Below are 15,780 nucleotides of genomic sequence, written 5' to 3'. Positions count from 1 at the left end.
GTTTTATTTCTGAAGCTCTTAGGGGTGGGCTCTGTTTTTTTTTTTTTTTTTTGGTGTATTTGAAAAAATAACCAACCAAGTCTTGGTTGATGCAGGTAAGATTCCATCTTGTTGCTTCCTATGGACTGCAACACCAACTGTTCAAATTACAGTTCTGAAGTTCTGTCCCAAAATATTAAGAATAACTTAAAACGTGTTTGGGAAAGTTAAGTTTTTGTCATTGAAAGGAAGAACTGTGCATGGAGCTAATTGAACTTATTTACTGCTGTTGGGGCATATGCACTTCAGGATACTAGCCTCGTCATTCCTATCGCTGGCCAGTAGTATGTTACCACATGATTCTTGGGCTAGCAGTACAAAATAAGTAAAAGCCAAGGGCATTGCTGTTGCTAAAGTAAGGTGACTTAAAATCTTACGAATGTTACCAATACATAGGTGTTTTTAATGTACTCCAAAAGCCTTTGCTAACAATTCTAGGAAGGTGGGTTACACCCCCCCCCCCCAGCCCCTCTCCGACTGGCGTTAAGGTCTTTTTCTTTTTTTAAAAGGTTGGTAAGTGACGTGCCTCTGTTTTCTAACACTAGCATCATTTTGAAATGTTTTCGGTTTTCTTACGCCACAGAATCTAGAGCGTATCAGAGGGACAGATTACTCTTTAAAAGGCTGTTGAATGACGCTGTCATTAAATGTAGTAACATCAGAGAGATGGATTTTTAAAAGCTCACATTAGTGGCAGGCTCTCACCTTATTTTTGCATGCTTTTCTCCTAATGACCTTGTGGTGCACAGTGTCTTGACATATTAAGTCTAAAAAAAGCAGTTCTAGAATCTCCTTGAATTACTTCTGGTTTGTGGGCAGTTGATGAGAGTTTTCATTTGAAATGTTTGTTCACAACGGTTGCTGTTTGTACGCTGTAGCGCCCCTGTTCTTGGTTTAAATGTACCAGAAGAATTAGGGAAAGTTATATTTGTAAGAGCTGTAAAAGAGAGCTTTTAACTCTGTAGTGGATTGGAGGAGTTCATGGGTGTGAAAGTAGGCTTGTGTACAAATGTTTACTGTTATGTTCCTTTGGGTTGTTTTCATGAAAAACTTGCAAAAATCCTTCTTCTGTTTTCACTGAAGGTGCTTTATAACACCAACAGCTTTAGAACATGTTAATTACTTAAATTATATATTTCAATTATCATTAAATATTTTTGGGTATTAAAAGTTGTTTTAAATTGGAGTAAGTGTTAGTTAATCATCATTGTCACAATCTTCATGTTGCTACATTTGTGCTCAATTAACTAGGAATCTTGGAGGATTTTGATGATAGTAGCAGAAATGCTTAATATTAGTTAGTACAGAGGTAATCTCACAAGTAGATGAGAGAAGAATCCCCTAACTTGCCTTGATCAGTCAACCAAGGGACCTGGCCCAGCCAAAGCTAGTATTTAAAGCAACATGCTTAACTTGAAAATCTGTATCTATACAGTAGAGCCTTTAGTAAAGGTATTGTTTGGGTGGGGTTTTGTGTTTGCGGTGCCCCCTTACGTTTTTGTTTGTGTTACTCAGAGTTGTGCGTGGATGAGACTGATGGATGAGTGTGAAAGAGGGAGCCTCCTCAGGGAGGCTGTGTAAGTCCTTTGATGCCATGAGATTTGTTTCCAAGTCCAAAAAAAAAAAAAAAAAAGTTGTGATTTTGAGTTTAAACAAAGAAACTGCAGGTAATTTATTTTATACAAATATCTGTGTCTTTTGACACTGAGAACTGTAACAATACTTCTTATTTCTTTTTAAAGCGAAAAAGTTAAGCTTAGGGAAAACAAAACACGAGAACGCCAGATTTTAGTAGTAGTCTGTTAGGTGAACTATAACTTTCACAACCTAAGGAATATGGATTTTTTCAAAGCTGAAACATTTTGTGTAAAATGACAGCAAACTTGGGAAATACTGGCACGTGGGTATCATACAGCAGAGTTGCGTTGCAGTACTTGCAGAGGTTCTGCACCCGCATTGGCAATGCCGAGGGCGAGCTGCTCTGAGGTCGGTGTTGATTCTGGATGTTTGCCCTTTGGAGGCAATGATGACATTAGTGTTTAAGCATTCATACTTACCTGTGCTAGGCTTCAATATAGTGAATGATAGCCTGAGCTCAATTCCATGTTTTGGCTGGTTGCTGATACTCTGTAGGAAGTGTTTCAACTCAAATTATGCAGTTACCCAACGCAAGAGGCTCTTTTCTGGGGGAAAGTTTGCATTAGGTGCTTCTGTTGGAAGAAGTGTCAATATAAAGGAATTCTACAGTGTAACACTAATTGTAAAATTATATTTTATTGCCAGTGGGTTCAGTATGTTTTCACTTTAGAGGTCTTGTCCCTAAAGAGTGTGGGCTATTTGCCGAAATTAAAATAATATATTAGAAACCATTTGTAATAACTTCTTTAAAGTCACTTAAGCACAGTGCCAAAATCTGTATTAATCCCTATCTGCATCCACTCTTCCAGATTCGTAGCTAGAACACAAGACAAGGCTGACACCTTACTCTATTTTTCTTGTTCTTGAACTTCTTCAGATATTCCTCAAACTCTTCAGTCAGGTGGTTGGTGGAATAGTGGGTTCACTAAATTGAAGGTAAATTACTTGTTAGTATATTGAGAGAATGCCTTCTCCTTGAAACACCTAATGATGGTTGAAAAAGAATTTAAAATATTGCACGCACTGCTTGATGAAACTCACACACATGCATAAGCCAGAAGACTGTGTTTCACCTGAGTCATTGCTGTTGAGCTGCATGTGGGACGAAGTGATAGTAAATCTTGGTTTTCTGTGCACAGATGTGAATTTCAGCTTTTGATTGGCCCCCATATTTTAGAAGTTGAAATGTGTATTGGGATGCAATATAAGCCCTTGAGTGTAGGAATTTTCTGTAAATGTAGTTAAAAGAAAAAGAAATTCTCCCGTAGTATCAGTGTAAGCCCTTTTCATCTTCTGGTAGCAATCCCAAAGTGCCCTATGGGGAAGAATCTGCAGTTCTGAATTTATACCAAGGTCTGTGAATCATAATTATGATACAGAGTTTAGCTCTTTCCTTCATGTTTGTTTAATACACCAAAATCATGAGACTCTTCCCATTCTCTTGCTACCTAAATTCTTTCTTGTGGGGCTTTTTTTAAAAGATTTCACTAACTTTTATTACATTATTCATGTTTCATCATGTACAGCGTAAGGAAAAGGCAAAGGTACCAAAACTCAAAAAAAGTGTTTTTTTAATATAAAACTTTAAGCTCTACTGTACATGCAAAATGCAATTTATCTCACTGGCCAGCATTTATACATAAAATACAAAATTATACCAAGAAGTACACTCTCCATTTTAAAAATGCTTGATTAATCTGGTAGGGGATTGATAGAGTTTTCTGCTTTTCATGAACTCCAGTTTAAGACCTAATTCTGGTTTCCTTATATCCTATAGTAGTAGTTCCTTAGCCTCTTAGGGCAAGACTTTTTGTTGATATAGATTTACTGGAAGTCTGTCTAGTTTGCTATATTGTAAGAGAACCAATGAAAAATCTAAGGGTCATAAAAATATTAAGGAGATAATTGAACAAATATTAGAGAAGATTTTGATCATCTGTAGATTCACAGATTCACACTACTTCTTTGAAAGGCTTCTTTTATACCTATTTGAGACGATATCAATTTTAGAGTAAAGAAGAAACTGAGAAAAGAATTAATTTTGGCTGCCTTACAGAAGCAGAGTATTGGGAGTATAATAAAAGTCCTTTTTGGTCTGAGACTGATATCTGTATGATTTAAAAATTGATGGGAGTTGTTTGAGGGTTAGGAGAGTTGCAAGATTTTTAGAGAAAATATATATTCTATAAGTATGGGAATTCAGTGAGAATTTTTGAAACTCAGTTTCTGTATCTGAAATTGACTGGTTTAAAAAATTGAGCATTTAAAAATTGGTTTAAAAAAATGGACATTTAAAAAATTGGGTATTTAAACCAGTATTTAAAATTACTGACTTAAAAATGTTGGCATTGATATGCCAACTTTCAGTTAGCTGCATTGCAATACTAATTGCTTAGGTAAGTGCAGAGCCTAGGTAAAAGCTGATGATAGGGCAAAAAGAGGGGGATAAAGATGAATTAGAAGTTGAAAGACTTCTAGCAGATGTGGCTTTAGAAGAGGTTTAGCCGATGGATAACAGTTGAATGAGCCTTTGGAAAGGAAGTTGTTTTAAGTATTTTTCAGAATTTGACATGAAGCCATTGATTGTCTTTCTAGATAAATGAGCCAAAATTGAATCATGGCATCATTTTTCTAGACTGCAAAAAGTGAGTTAGCTCGCTTGCTTGTTTCAGTCCCCCCCCCCCCCCCCCCCCGCCACCCATGCTGTCTTTAGTGTCCGTATTAGCAAGACTTAATTAAGTTGTAACGCTGGGGTTGGCCCACAGCCTGTTGAAATCCTAGTTATAATAATGCAGACCAGGCTGTTGAAATTCTTCATTTCTTTGTTTCCTTTTTTATTGCATCTTTTTATGACTTATTTTTTAAGAGCTGTAAAAGGAAGACTTTGCCCTGTGATTGTGACCAATATGTAACTAGTAATGGAGCAAAAGATCATGAATATACTGTTTTCTGCCAGTAGTTGTCTTTCCTTTGTTTGCCTGGTTCTACATCTGTCTCCGAATGTTATAAAACTACGGTTAACCTGCTCTTATAGCTTGAATTGAAAGATCATGTAAATGTGCCTGGGCTGTGCGATAGCCCTTCTCCTCATCTTAACCGTGTGGAAGTTAGTGGAGCATAGCCTTCCAGTGAGTGCAAGCGAGGCTATAGCTCTCACAGCTCAGTAGGTCATTCTCGGATTATGTCATGGATATTGCCAATAGGAGGGCAGTAGAAAGGCTGCTTAGATTAAATGATTCAGTCCACTGCTTTAACAGAATGTAATTTAGAGGAATAGAATTATAACTATTGTCGTTCTTGGGAGCAAACATTTTTTTTCAATGATACCGTTTTACCCAAGCATATATATACGTTGTCCTAATTAGGATCAAAAGTCAGTCTAAGTATATAATTATTGCATTGCTAAACTAAGGAAGAAATATAATATAAAAGTAAAAAAGAAATAATTGTGTCTGCCTATATAAAAATAATATTTCATACAGGAAAGTCTGTCCAGCTCTGATTTCTCTACTAGGTTTAAAAGATCCTGTAGAGCTTTCTATTTTAAATAGTTACGGAAAATAGGTGTTTATATTAACTTGAACTTAATTTATTTTAGGTAAGTTTTATATAGCTGTTGTCTAAAGAGGAAAGGCCTTATTAAGCTGGGAAAATTAGCATGGTCATATGCAGAGGATTCAGTGGATTGTATCTGATCAGCTCTATTGTGATAAAGAAAACTAAAATTATTATCAGTGATCTTACACTTTTCACTGATGAATTTAAGGAGGGGGATACTTTTAAGGCAAAATCCTAACATTGCCCTTCTTATTACTGTTAGGAAGTAGCTTTAAAATATTTGCAACTTCTTTTAGGGTATGGGATCATCTTTCAATATGCAACGGTTATAGGGGCTCCGGCTGCAGTTAGCATGGGCGGCAGTCTGGTTCATGCCAGGCCAGTTTTACCATGTGAAGTCAACGCTGGGGAGTCCCTGCAAAGACTTTTACTTCTTGGTGGATTTCAGTCACAGTGGGGTGGGGGATGGTTTGTATTTTACTTTTTGCATTTCTATCATTCTAAACGGCTTTATTTATTTAAAAAAAAAAAAAAAGTTTTACAAGTTTAGTCTTAATAATCTTCACCCAAAAAAAGCAGACACGCTATGTCATAAAATGACTATTAGTGACTAGTTTGTATCCTATAAATCTAACTTGAGTTGATAATATGGTCCATTACCAGCTAACTGCACAGAGTATTTTTCATTTTACACTCTTCAGTTACTTTTTAGTGAAGTGTTAAAAAATATGAAGCTTTTCTCCTCTCTAAAATTGCACACTGTCTGTCTGTTATTAGGGAGATAACAGCTCTTATAAATGTTTCAGTAAGCGTTAAGTAGACAGTTATGTGCACTCTCATTCCACGCTTATTTGCTTACTGTAATAAACTGATAAAATATGTGTGGTTTGTCTCTGTGTATCTGCAGGCATCATGAGTCACATAGATTTCCTTTAGAAATAATGTTGTGTCTGCAGAATTGATTGGTTATTTTCATAAACCATCCAAAGGTACACAAATGACTTCTATTATTTAAACATATGCTGTGTAAGATTTGTGGGGGATTATTTCCTGGTTACTAGGAGCTTCTTGTTCTTTAACTCTTTGGAGAATTTCTTTTTTAATCCCAGAACGATTGCAGGTATCTGCTCTATCGGTTTCTTTAAGTATGGCAATTGCATGCATCAGAAATTTTAAAATTAAAACAAAAAGTGTTTACCAGGCTGATGTAACGGTTATGTAGGTTGCCTTGCAGTCACAACCATGGTCAGCTCGCTCTCCTCGCTGTCAAGTAAATACCTTGAGTTCTAACGTTCAAAAACTAAACGCCTTTGTTCAGGATATGCTTGTTTTAGTTATTTCTAGTACTGCCGTACTAAATAGAACTGAAGATTAATGATCTATGGGAGGAAAAATCATAAAAACACAATGCTGTTGTTCTGACTGTCCTTTGCAAGTCTCTTGCTCTGTGTAGTAAGAAAATAAACATCAAAAATAAATTGAATGAAATCACGTGAGTGAAATTGTGAATGAAATGTGAGAACACTTTAAGAGGTTAGGTAAAATCTTTAAGTCAAAGTCACAGGAGAGTTTTTGAGAAAGTTGAGTCAATGTCGCTATTTGTTAAGTATATTGAGGGATTTTTACTCTGTGTGTTTGTACCTAGAGTTTGGACTGTTACCTTTTTACGTTGTCATTCATATTAATAAGTAATATTAACAAAAGAAGTTATATGGTAGCAAAAAGAGGCTGGAGTACTTGAAACTATTTGTTTTGACGTGAATAACATGCATTTCCTAAGCATTTTATCAAAAATGGGTGAACCATTTTATGAAATAACTTTTCCATTATGTATATAGAACCCAAACTGAATTAAGTCTTAAAAATTAAAAGCTAACTTTAAACTAAGAATGAGATTAAATTTAAACCTTAAAACTTAAGTTTTATTAGTTATTTTAGCAATCTTCTAAGCAAGGGGTCCTTGTGAGACTCGGTTAATTGTTTTGTGCTTAACAGGTCACTACCCAAGTCTATGTGCCAACAAAAACACATGAACTCCTTCATCGAATGAGTGGAAAAGGATTAGCGGCTCATTATCACTTCTCTAGGCAGCCATGCATATTTGGTGATCGTATGGTATCTGTGCAAGTGACTTTAAGCAATACAACTGATCAGAAGATAGAGAACATTCACATAGGGGAGAAGAAGTTACCTCCAGGCATGAGGATGCAAGGGTTTAATCCAATAGGTAAGAGTATCCTATCTTTAAAAATGCATGATTGTATTCTTTTGCCAAATTTCAAATAAGGAAAAGGTGTTTTTGTGTAGTTGTTGCATATATTCATATATATGTGCACATACATACACATATACACATTCATGCAACTATCTTTTCTTAGATAATCTGATTAACAAAAGTTAAATTCAGCTTTCCTCTACTTGCATTTGACTTTGAAAATTATTCCTTAGATCTGTTATAGCTCAAAACTTCTATGCCTGAAACTTTACCTGTTTTTTCTAATAATTTCAGTTGATCTAATAAAAGTTATTCTCTCTCTGCACAGACCTTGTCTCTCTTGCATCCTTCATCCAGAATGGTTGTAATGATACGCTACTCTTAAGTATCAGGTTTTGATTTTAGCGTTCAGTGGTTTGTGTGCCAGGCTTTGTTTGGTGGCCTGGAGCTTTCTCACTTGTTTCCCATTTGAGAGGCTGAGCTTTTCACTGTGGAGTGAAAATGTATGTTTTAATATACTATGTGTCTACTGTACTTTCACAGGATGTGGCTTGTGAGAGTCAGTGTTTTGCGTTAATTCAGAAAAGTAATGCTCTAGTCTGTTCTTACCTTGTTTACTTGATACCCTCTGATTGGAATGTTTTCTGCTAAATTTCTGTTGGTGGAAAAGAACAGAAAATGTGAGGAAGAAAAGCACAGACTGTAGCAGCTTTTATGCAAGGGAAGCTTTGTATTTCTGCACACAAGCTACTTGCTTTCCTTTCTGTCTCAGAGTTCTTGGTTTTAGGGCACTGTAGTATAGACAGTATAGAAGGAACAAAAGGGAGTCTATGCCATAACATAAATGACGGGGACTCGTGCACCCCTTTTATGCCCAGGCACTCCTTTAAACGCCAAGCTCCTGTACTTTCCATGCCTTTCTTCTCTTGCAGTGAACTACAGTATTGTTTGAGTCTGTATCATGTTAGAGGAACGTAGAAGCAAGTTCTTAAAGCACAACAGTTAGTGAGCTAACGAGTCGTCTTTGCTTTAAGTTACTTTTAGGGACGATATTAATTTTGTGTTGAGTGAACTGTTTGGTGTCTCTTTCACAAGGTGATAAATCCAGTCCAGAGTTCTGATTGCAGACTAATTTTGTGTGTCTCTCTTTAAATATTCAAAGAAATAAAGTAACAAAGACTTAAAAGTAGCAAAGTAGTAATATTGGAAATCAAAGCAAGAGATACTGTATTCACAATAACAGTGAATAAACAGATGCATTCGTTTCACATAAAAAATAAGAAAAATCCTGAAATGAACATTCTGACTAGTTCAGGTTTCTTAATTTTCATGATACAATCTACACTGTCATTGTGAAAATAATACAGTGATATAGCCAAGAAAGTAAGAAGGAGCATGTGTCTCAGTACTTTCATTTGAGAAATGCCTGTAAATGCTTGCAAAGCACAAAATTATCTTCTGTTTTGGGTTCATAATCTTTTTGCCCTCTTCTATTACTAGTGCAAGCAAAATATGGGGAAATAAATAAACCACATCAATGGAAAAAGAGCAAAATTTAAGAATTTTCATTACTGTGCAATAATTTAAATTTTATTAATACTTCTTCTGGTTTACTATTTATTAATTAAACTTGGAAACTGATGTTACTCTAAATGAAATGCCAATGCTAGATCTGTACCCAAGCAAAAGAATGTAATTCTAATGTTTTCTTCTGTAATTAATTTCCCTAGCTTTTTTAATATAAACTCTTATCTTGGTGATGGTGGGACTGTAAGATTTTCATGGTAACATTTCATGTACTTTAACTGTGATGGGAGAAACCCAAGACGCTTAAACATGGAAGTGCAACATTTAGTTGAGATCTGCTTGAAATTAAACTACAAGTATTTGCTGCTGCTTCTTTTTTTTTTAATGTAAGTTTTCTAACTGCCTGAGGTTTGGGAGTCTTGAATCTGGGATCTTCTGTTGTTTGGCATGCTTACTTTACCCGCTCAAAATTTTTTCTTGTAGAATCTCTTGCACCTGAGGGATCTATTACTGTCTCAATGGGTATCGACTTCTGTGATTCTACTCAGACTGCCAGTTTCCAGTTATGGTGAGTTCTCAAGGGGGGAAAAAAATGAAAGTGTCCTTATGAAAATAGTGGGACATTTCCAAGCCATAAATATAACTTGGAAAGTTGCATGAAAGTATTGGATTTATTGTTTATTAAACATTTAAAGAATTGAATGACAGTTCACAGTATGATATATGCCAAAGCTGTTTCTAGCAAAATGAGACATAATTACAGTTTTGTTCTGTTACTACAAGGATTATTGGTTTTCTTCTGTCTTTAAAGTAAGCAGTGAAAAAATTTTGAAAAGCACAAATTTGATGGCAGTCCCGGATCTAGGTGCCTTGAAACCATATGTGCAAGTGTGAGGGCTCTCTTGGGGTAAATGAAATCAAGTAGAAGCATTAACTTCTCTTTTTAGTTAGAATTACTTCCCTGTTCCTAAGCTTTATTTTTTCCGCCTTTTTGGGGGGTACCTCTTAATAACACCGCACTGAATGGAGCAATGAGGCCTGGTTAGTGTGCTGGAGTGTTCTGTGTGTTCCTCCTCATAAGAAATCACACATCAGAAAAGTACCTAATGTGACCAATCTTAATAACTCAGGTGCTTATTATGACTGTTTGTGATCAATGTAACATGACTACATAAAACCAACCCCAAAATCTGTTTGTCAAAGAAGCCTGTTCCTAATGCTATAGATTCTTTTACGTAATTAGAGGGAAAATGAAGAAAAGTAACTCTCTGGCCAACTACATTTTGTCTTATATAGGGGAGTTATGTCTTTTATGCTTTTTATTGGCACATTCAAGATCCTCCTTTGTATGAGTTCCTGTTGCATTCTGGGCTAGCAGAGAACCTGTTCACCTGGCAAGAACTCTTTATAAAGCAGCATTTAAAACCAGGGAAAAAGTAGCAATGTCCGAACACTAGGAACGAATGTATGAGGGGAAAGTCAGACAGCTTCTTTTAAGATCAGTTCAGACTTGTGCTAGGTTATATATAGCCTATGTATATAGCCTTTGAAACTGTAGAAATGCATGAAATGAGCCTACTATGAACATAGTAGTTTTTGACATATTTTGAAGTCATATTTTCTGATATCTTTTTTTTGCAAGAAGCACTGCTTCCTATGTTCTGCACACAATGGGATATTGAATAGACATTCATATTACGAGATTCCAAATCAGGAAAAACTCTCTTCCCTTTCAGAAGGTTCTGTACTTCTTGAATACTTTTCTTCACCGTTCTTTAATACTGAATAAATTTTTGTTGACCACTACAAAGCACAACTTGGAAAATGTACATGTTACGAAAGGTAGGGATGAAGGCTTTATCATAGAAAAATAACTAAGTGACACCAAAAAAAACACTACTAAAACTGAATTTCCTGTTTTAGTAGCAGGAAGATTTACTATGAAAAATTTCTTTTTTCCTCCCCAAACCATTTTTTTTTTTTTTTTTTTTGTATAGTAGATCCTCATGTGAAGCCATTTTAAAGATACTGGTACCTCCAGCAAGGCATGTGCGCACATAGTTTATGCACATTACTTTGTTGTGGTTTGTCTGTATGCTGTTTGCTGGAATTTGGAAGCAGTTTTGGACAGTTTGGAAACTTAGCTTGTTTTTCTGCCCCATATGGTAGCCCGATGCAAGTTTTGTTGGGAGAGGGAATTCCATTCTAGGCAATGCAATTTCATAATTACTTCAAAATATGGAGGCATCTTTGTTTCTCTAAATATATTTTATTTTTATTTTAAATAAAATGTGCTCAGTTTATCAAGCAGGGATGCTCTCTTCTAGGCAGAGCAGATATTTTCTTTTAAGTACCTCTTTTCAGTATACCAATGATTTGGTTCCAAACTTAAACCATTTATCGCTAAGAATCTCAGCAGTGATGAGGATAAGCAATGTAGCATAACACATTGATTTTATGCAGATCATCACCTTTATGTTTTGGGAGGTCTGCTGTATTAGTGATATATAAAAACTGATTACTTTCTCCAACATTGCCTAGTAATTGTTTATTATTTTCCTATTAGACAAACAAGACAGATCAATATTCCTGAACACCAGCCAGACTATGAGTAACATCACTGTAAATAGATTTGCCTCAGACCTCAGTGGTGTATTCATTTTAATGATTTGGACAATGTGAGTCCAATGACAAAGCTCAAGCTAAGTTTTAAAATTAAATTAAGAATAGGAATTGCTTACTTTGTTCCTTTGCTAATTGATAGGGTCTTGTCTTTTTGAGACTAGCTCTTAGAAGGTGGTGTAAAAATAGGTAAAATGTTCTTTGAATTAAATTTACTATTTTACTGATAAAATATATATCGTTCAAAATCCTACTGATATCAACATCACGGAAGAAAATTATGCGTTGTGATGTTTCTCGGGCTGTGTCACAGTGCACTCAACTGAAGCCTTTTTAACTTGTCATACTTCTTTAAAAAGCTTTTGTCCAAGAGGAAGAATAAATTCTAGAAGTTTGTCAAAATGTACCTAAAATACATTGTGCACACAAGGGTGTCAGTATTCAGTATTTCCTGATAATGTCTTTCATGAAGATATACTATCTCAGTTTGCATTTTTGTTAGAAGCAGGTTCAGCAGTAAAGTGTTCCTGATCATAATCTTTTTTGTGTGTTGTTCTAAAAGGAGCACTTTGTCTTGCATCACATGTAATTGATCCTGAAGCAGTGTAATCACAATTACTCACTTTCTTAATTGGCCTGCCCAAAATCAGAAAATGGAAACCGATCGGCAGTGTTTAAATCAATAGCTTTGTAGTAATGCTTGTGGGGGTAGGGAGGTAGTGGTAATGGGTAGATCAATTGGTCTTAGATGCCAATCACGGACTGTGTGTTTTGCATAGCAAACACTACCTTTCTGCTTGGGGATGTGCTGTTGCAGTAGTGGTTCAATAAAAACAAACTATGTCAAGAAAGAAACAAACACGAGTAATAAAATATTTAGAACTCTTTCTGAAGTTCTTGTGTGAATCAAGGACACTGAAAGAGTAATTGTAATATAGAGAGAGGGTTGAAACATTGAGCTTTGAAAGGCCTCCCTAGTAAACACTTTTTTATTAAGCAAGGTTTACCAAGATCACACATCTAATTAAAAAGAGGAGAAACACCTTAGCTTGAAAACTGTTCCTAATATGTTTATTTAGAACGCTTATTATGATGCTCAACCTGTGTACTCATAGGGAGAAAATCTCTTCATTGCCATCTTTCTTATGCTCTCTACTTGCAAAGGGACACTATTTCTTCACTGGTCCAGATTTTCTGTGCAGTAGTGCCTCTCTGTATATGTTTTTTTTTTTTTAGTGGAAAGTTAAAGAGGAATAAATGGAGAATTTTAGTCTTTTAAAAGATGTTTGTAGATTGTTACTGTTCCTTTTTGGGTCACTTTGTTCAGACTCTGCAAGCAGGCTATACACAACTTAAAAGTATAAAGCCGTTTGTTGTTGCCTGACTCACATGCCCAGGTAGTCTGATAGCTTGTTGAATCTTAGCTGAGCATTACCATGTTCACCACCCCAATAAAACATCTGAGTCTTTGCTAAGCAGGTAGGCATCAGGAGAGGAAAGGCTGGCCACCTCTGCTCTCTGGGATGGATCACTGATGTTGCAGATTTTCCGTACTCTGCAGACTCTGGATTTTTTTTCCCCCGGGAGATATTACATGTTTCCATGTTTGATGTGTTTTCCTTTGAATCCTTGAGCTACTAGCAATCCTTGTCTTAACAGTCCTTCTGCCGTGTCTTGTTTTCTTTATTATCTTGCATGTCTCTACTTTTCAGATATTCTCACATCTTTCTCACAGCTTAGCAATTTCCTCAGATGAGTGACTAAAGGTTTTGGAGCTCGGTTGTATCAGAGTTTGCCCCTGGGTCCTTGGAAGGAGTCCTATTTACAACTTAAGAGCTGGAGAAAGGGAAGGAAACATTCCCACCTCTTCCCTTCCCTTTCCTTTCTTTCCCCTTCTTCCCAATTCTCTTAGCTCTTCCTAAAGCTATAAAAGAGCCACAACTTTGAAGATAAAATAAAATTAGAGAACCTATTTTCTCCTCCCCAGTCTTTTAAAAATTATGTTGGATATTGTTCAGCTCTCTTGCTAAGCATGGGGGTAGAGAATGTGTCCATGCCATGTATCTCTTCCTCAAGCCTAATTTTCTCAAGATTTAACTGAAGAGTATAATCAGAGCTCCAAGAAAGAAAGTGAAAAGGAATGGAAGGAACAGCTTTTATGCCTCCCATTCTTGCTCAAAATAATGAGATCATGGAAGAATAGTGACATATGATACAGATTTGTACAGGCATGGGGCTACTTACATTATAGTGGCATTTCTCCTAATGTTGTTATCAGAACAGCTGGGACCCTGTACATGCTCATCTACTACTGTTAGGCTGATAGAAGAGAAAGGAGGTGTCTGTTCACCTCATCTGCCCTGGACTTTATACAGAGAACTTTGCTGACTGCTCCAAAAGAGGCTGGTGTAACAGGAAGAATACAGCAATTTCTAAAGGAAGTAAATTCACTAGATGATATTCAAAAAGGTTGTTAGATCTGCTGTCTGCAGGTTCTACCTTATGGTAAAAGCTTTTGCTCTGATTTTTTTTCTCCCAAGGCAGAGAGAGATTTCTCTCTCTTATCTCATTCTGTGTTGATGTAGAATTCTTCAGAAGCAGAACTTCTACCTGTGAACAGGAAAAAATGAGGAGGATCAGTTGGGCAGCAGTCAGGATTTGTTTTGCGGGCAAAGATGCATTCAGGTGTTAATGCTTGCATAAAAGCATCTGATGAAAATTATGTAGTGGAGTGTGTTACGGAATATATTAAAAGCTAATGTTAGCTTTAGGAGAGGCAAGACTGTCTTCACTTCACTGTCACTTGCATTTTCACTTGTTTCTTACTGTTTCCTTCCCTTGTGCTTTGTCACTAAGTTGTTTACAGATGTTGGACAATAAGACAAGCAATGTGGTAGTCTTCTTTTTACGTCATTACTCTAAAGCAGTCAGTTGGCCCAGTTCCAAAAAACAAATATATCTAGATAGATAACTGACCTGGAAACGAGGCTGGACATGTGCAACTACTCTTGTTCCTTCTATTTCCTTGGCCTTTTTTCTTGTAAAAGTAATAGAAAAAGTCTTGTAAAAGTGGAATGCCATCTGTTCCTTTCTTCGGCAAGACTGTATGAGTAAAGTCTCTCCATACTTCTTGATTTCCCATATTTCTTTTGCAGGATCTTAGAGTGTTGCTTTTTGTCTTCCATTCATCTTTTCATTCATCTGTGGAGATTTCTGAATACAAGACAAAAATAGTGAGCTTTTTTTTGGTAGATGTGTTCTGGGTCAAGAAGCTACCAGGAATAGAACAGAAGAAGGTCACGTTAATAGCAGGAAGAATATTCCCCAGCCTTTTATTTAAAAAGAAAAAAAAAAAGAGGGAGAGAGAGAGTGTCCTCTTTATGTGGCTTTGAAAAGTAAAGACTGCCATTGTGGAGCTTAATAGGTGCTCATTTACAGATGATCATAGTGCTGATACTTATATTAGTTTTAAAGATGATGATGTCATCTTTGTCCTCAAGTCTGTCGTTATAGCAAAGACAACTTCTTTTCCAGGAAACTTTTGGAACCAACCCTTTCTTTTAAAGGGAGGGAATAAGGAAAATGGACCCAAGTTTGAAATGGCAAGTGCTAGAGTAACCTGCCACTGTAGCCATATGAAAGAGAGTTAAATCTATGCTCCTTCTGAAGGACTGAATGTTAGTCTTGCAGTGTCATTTATGACAGAGATGTTTAGTTTCCTTTCGTTTCTGTGAGAGCATTATCATCTCTCATTTTTTCATCTTAATTGGTAACATCAAAAGATACATTTATATGGTTCTTTGAAAAAAAATGGTGCAAGTCTTCTAAAAAGGCACTAAGTCATTAAGGTGGCAGTAAGGACAAATAAAGTTAGACTTCATTACTCTTAAGTCCATAATTCCATACAAAAGAGATTTTGTGAGCTGGGGGCAAGGTATCGTTCTCAAACATCCGTATGTGTTTGCTTCTTTTAGAGCTTCATTCTGTACGCTCCTCATTGAGCAAACATGTTCCCCTAAGGATGTAACTAATGAATTATACTAGCTAATACCAGAAAATGCAGTCTTTTTTTTTTTAACTGAATTTTTGTAATCTAAATAATATTGAGAAATATTAAATATTAAATAATAATTGAGAAATATTTTTTTTCCGATAAGGTTATTCAATTTGATCTTCCAAGA

At 36.0% G+C, this 15,780-nt stretch overlaps 1 protein-coding gene across 2 annotated transcripts in view; it reads left to right on the top strand.

The window, feature by feature from the left end:
• Positions 1-15,780, top strand: part of LOC138064474 (AP-3 complex subunit beta-1-like) — a 161,430-nt gene that overhangs the window by 123,578 nt on the left and 22,072 nt on the right. For both annotated transcript variants that reach the window (XM_068927288.1, XM_068927287.1), the window contains 2 exons: positions 7,231-7,462; positions 9,461-9,545. In XM_068927288.1, the coding sequence (XP_068783389.1) occupies positions 7,231-7,462; positions 9,461-9,545 (317 nt within the window). The remainder of the gene's footprint in view (positions 1-7,230; positions 7,463-9,460; positions 9,546-15,780) is intronic.

Source organism: Struthio camelus, chromosome Z (genome assembly GCF_040807025.1).
Source record: "Struthio camelus isolate bStrCam1 chromosome Z, bStrCam1.hap1, whole genome shotgun sequence".
Classification (NCBI taxonomy): Eukaryota; Metazoa; Chordata; class Aves; order Struthioniformes; family Struthionidae; genus Struthio; species Struthio camelus.
Note: the sequence above shows the minus strand (reverse complement) of the source record. Positions and strands in the feature narration are given on the sequence as shown.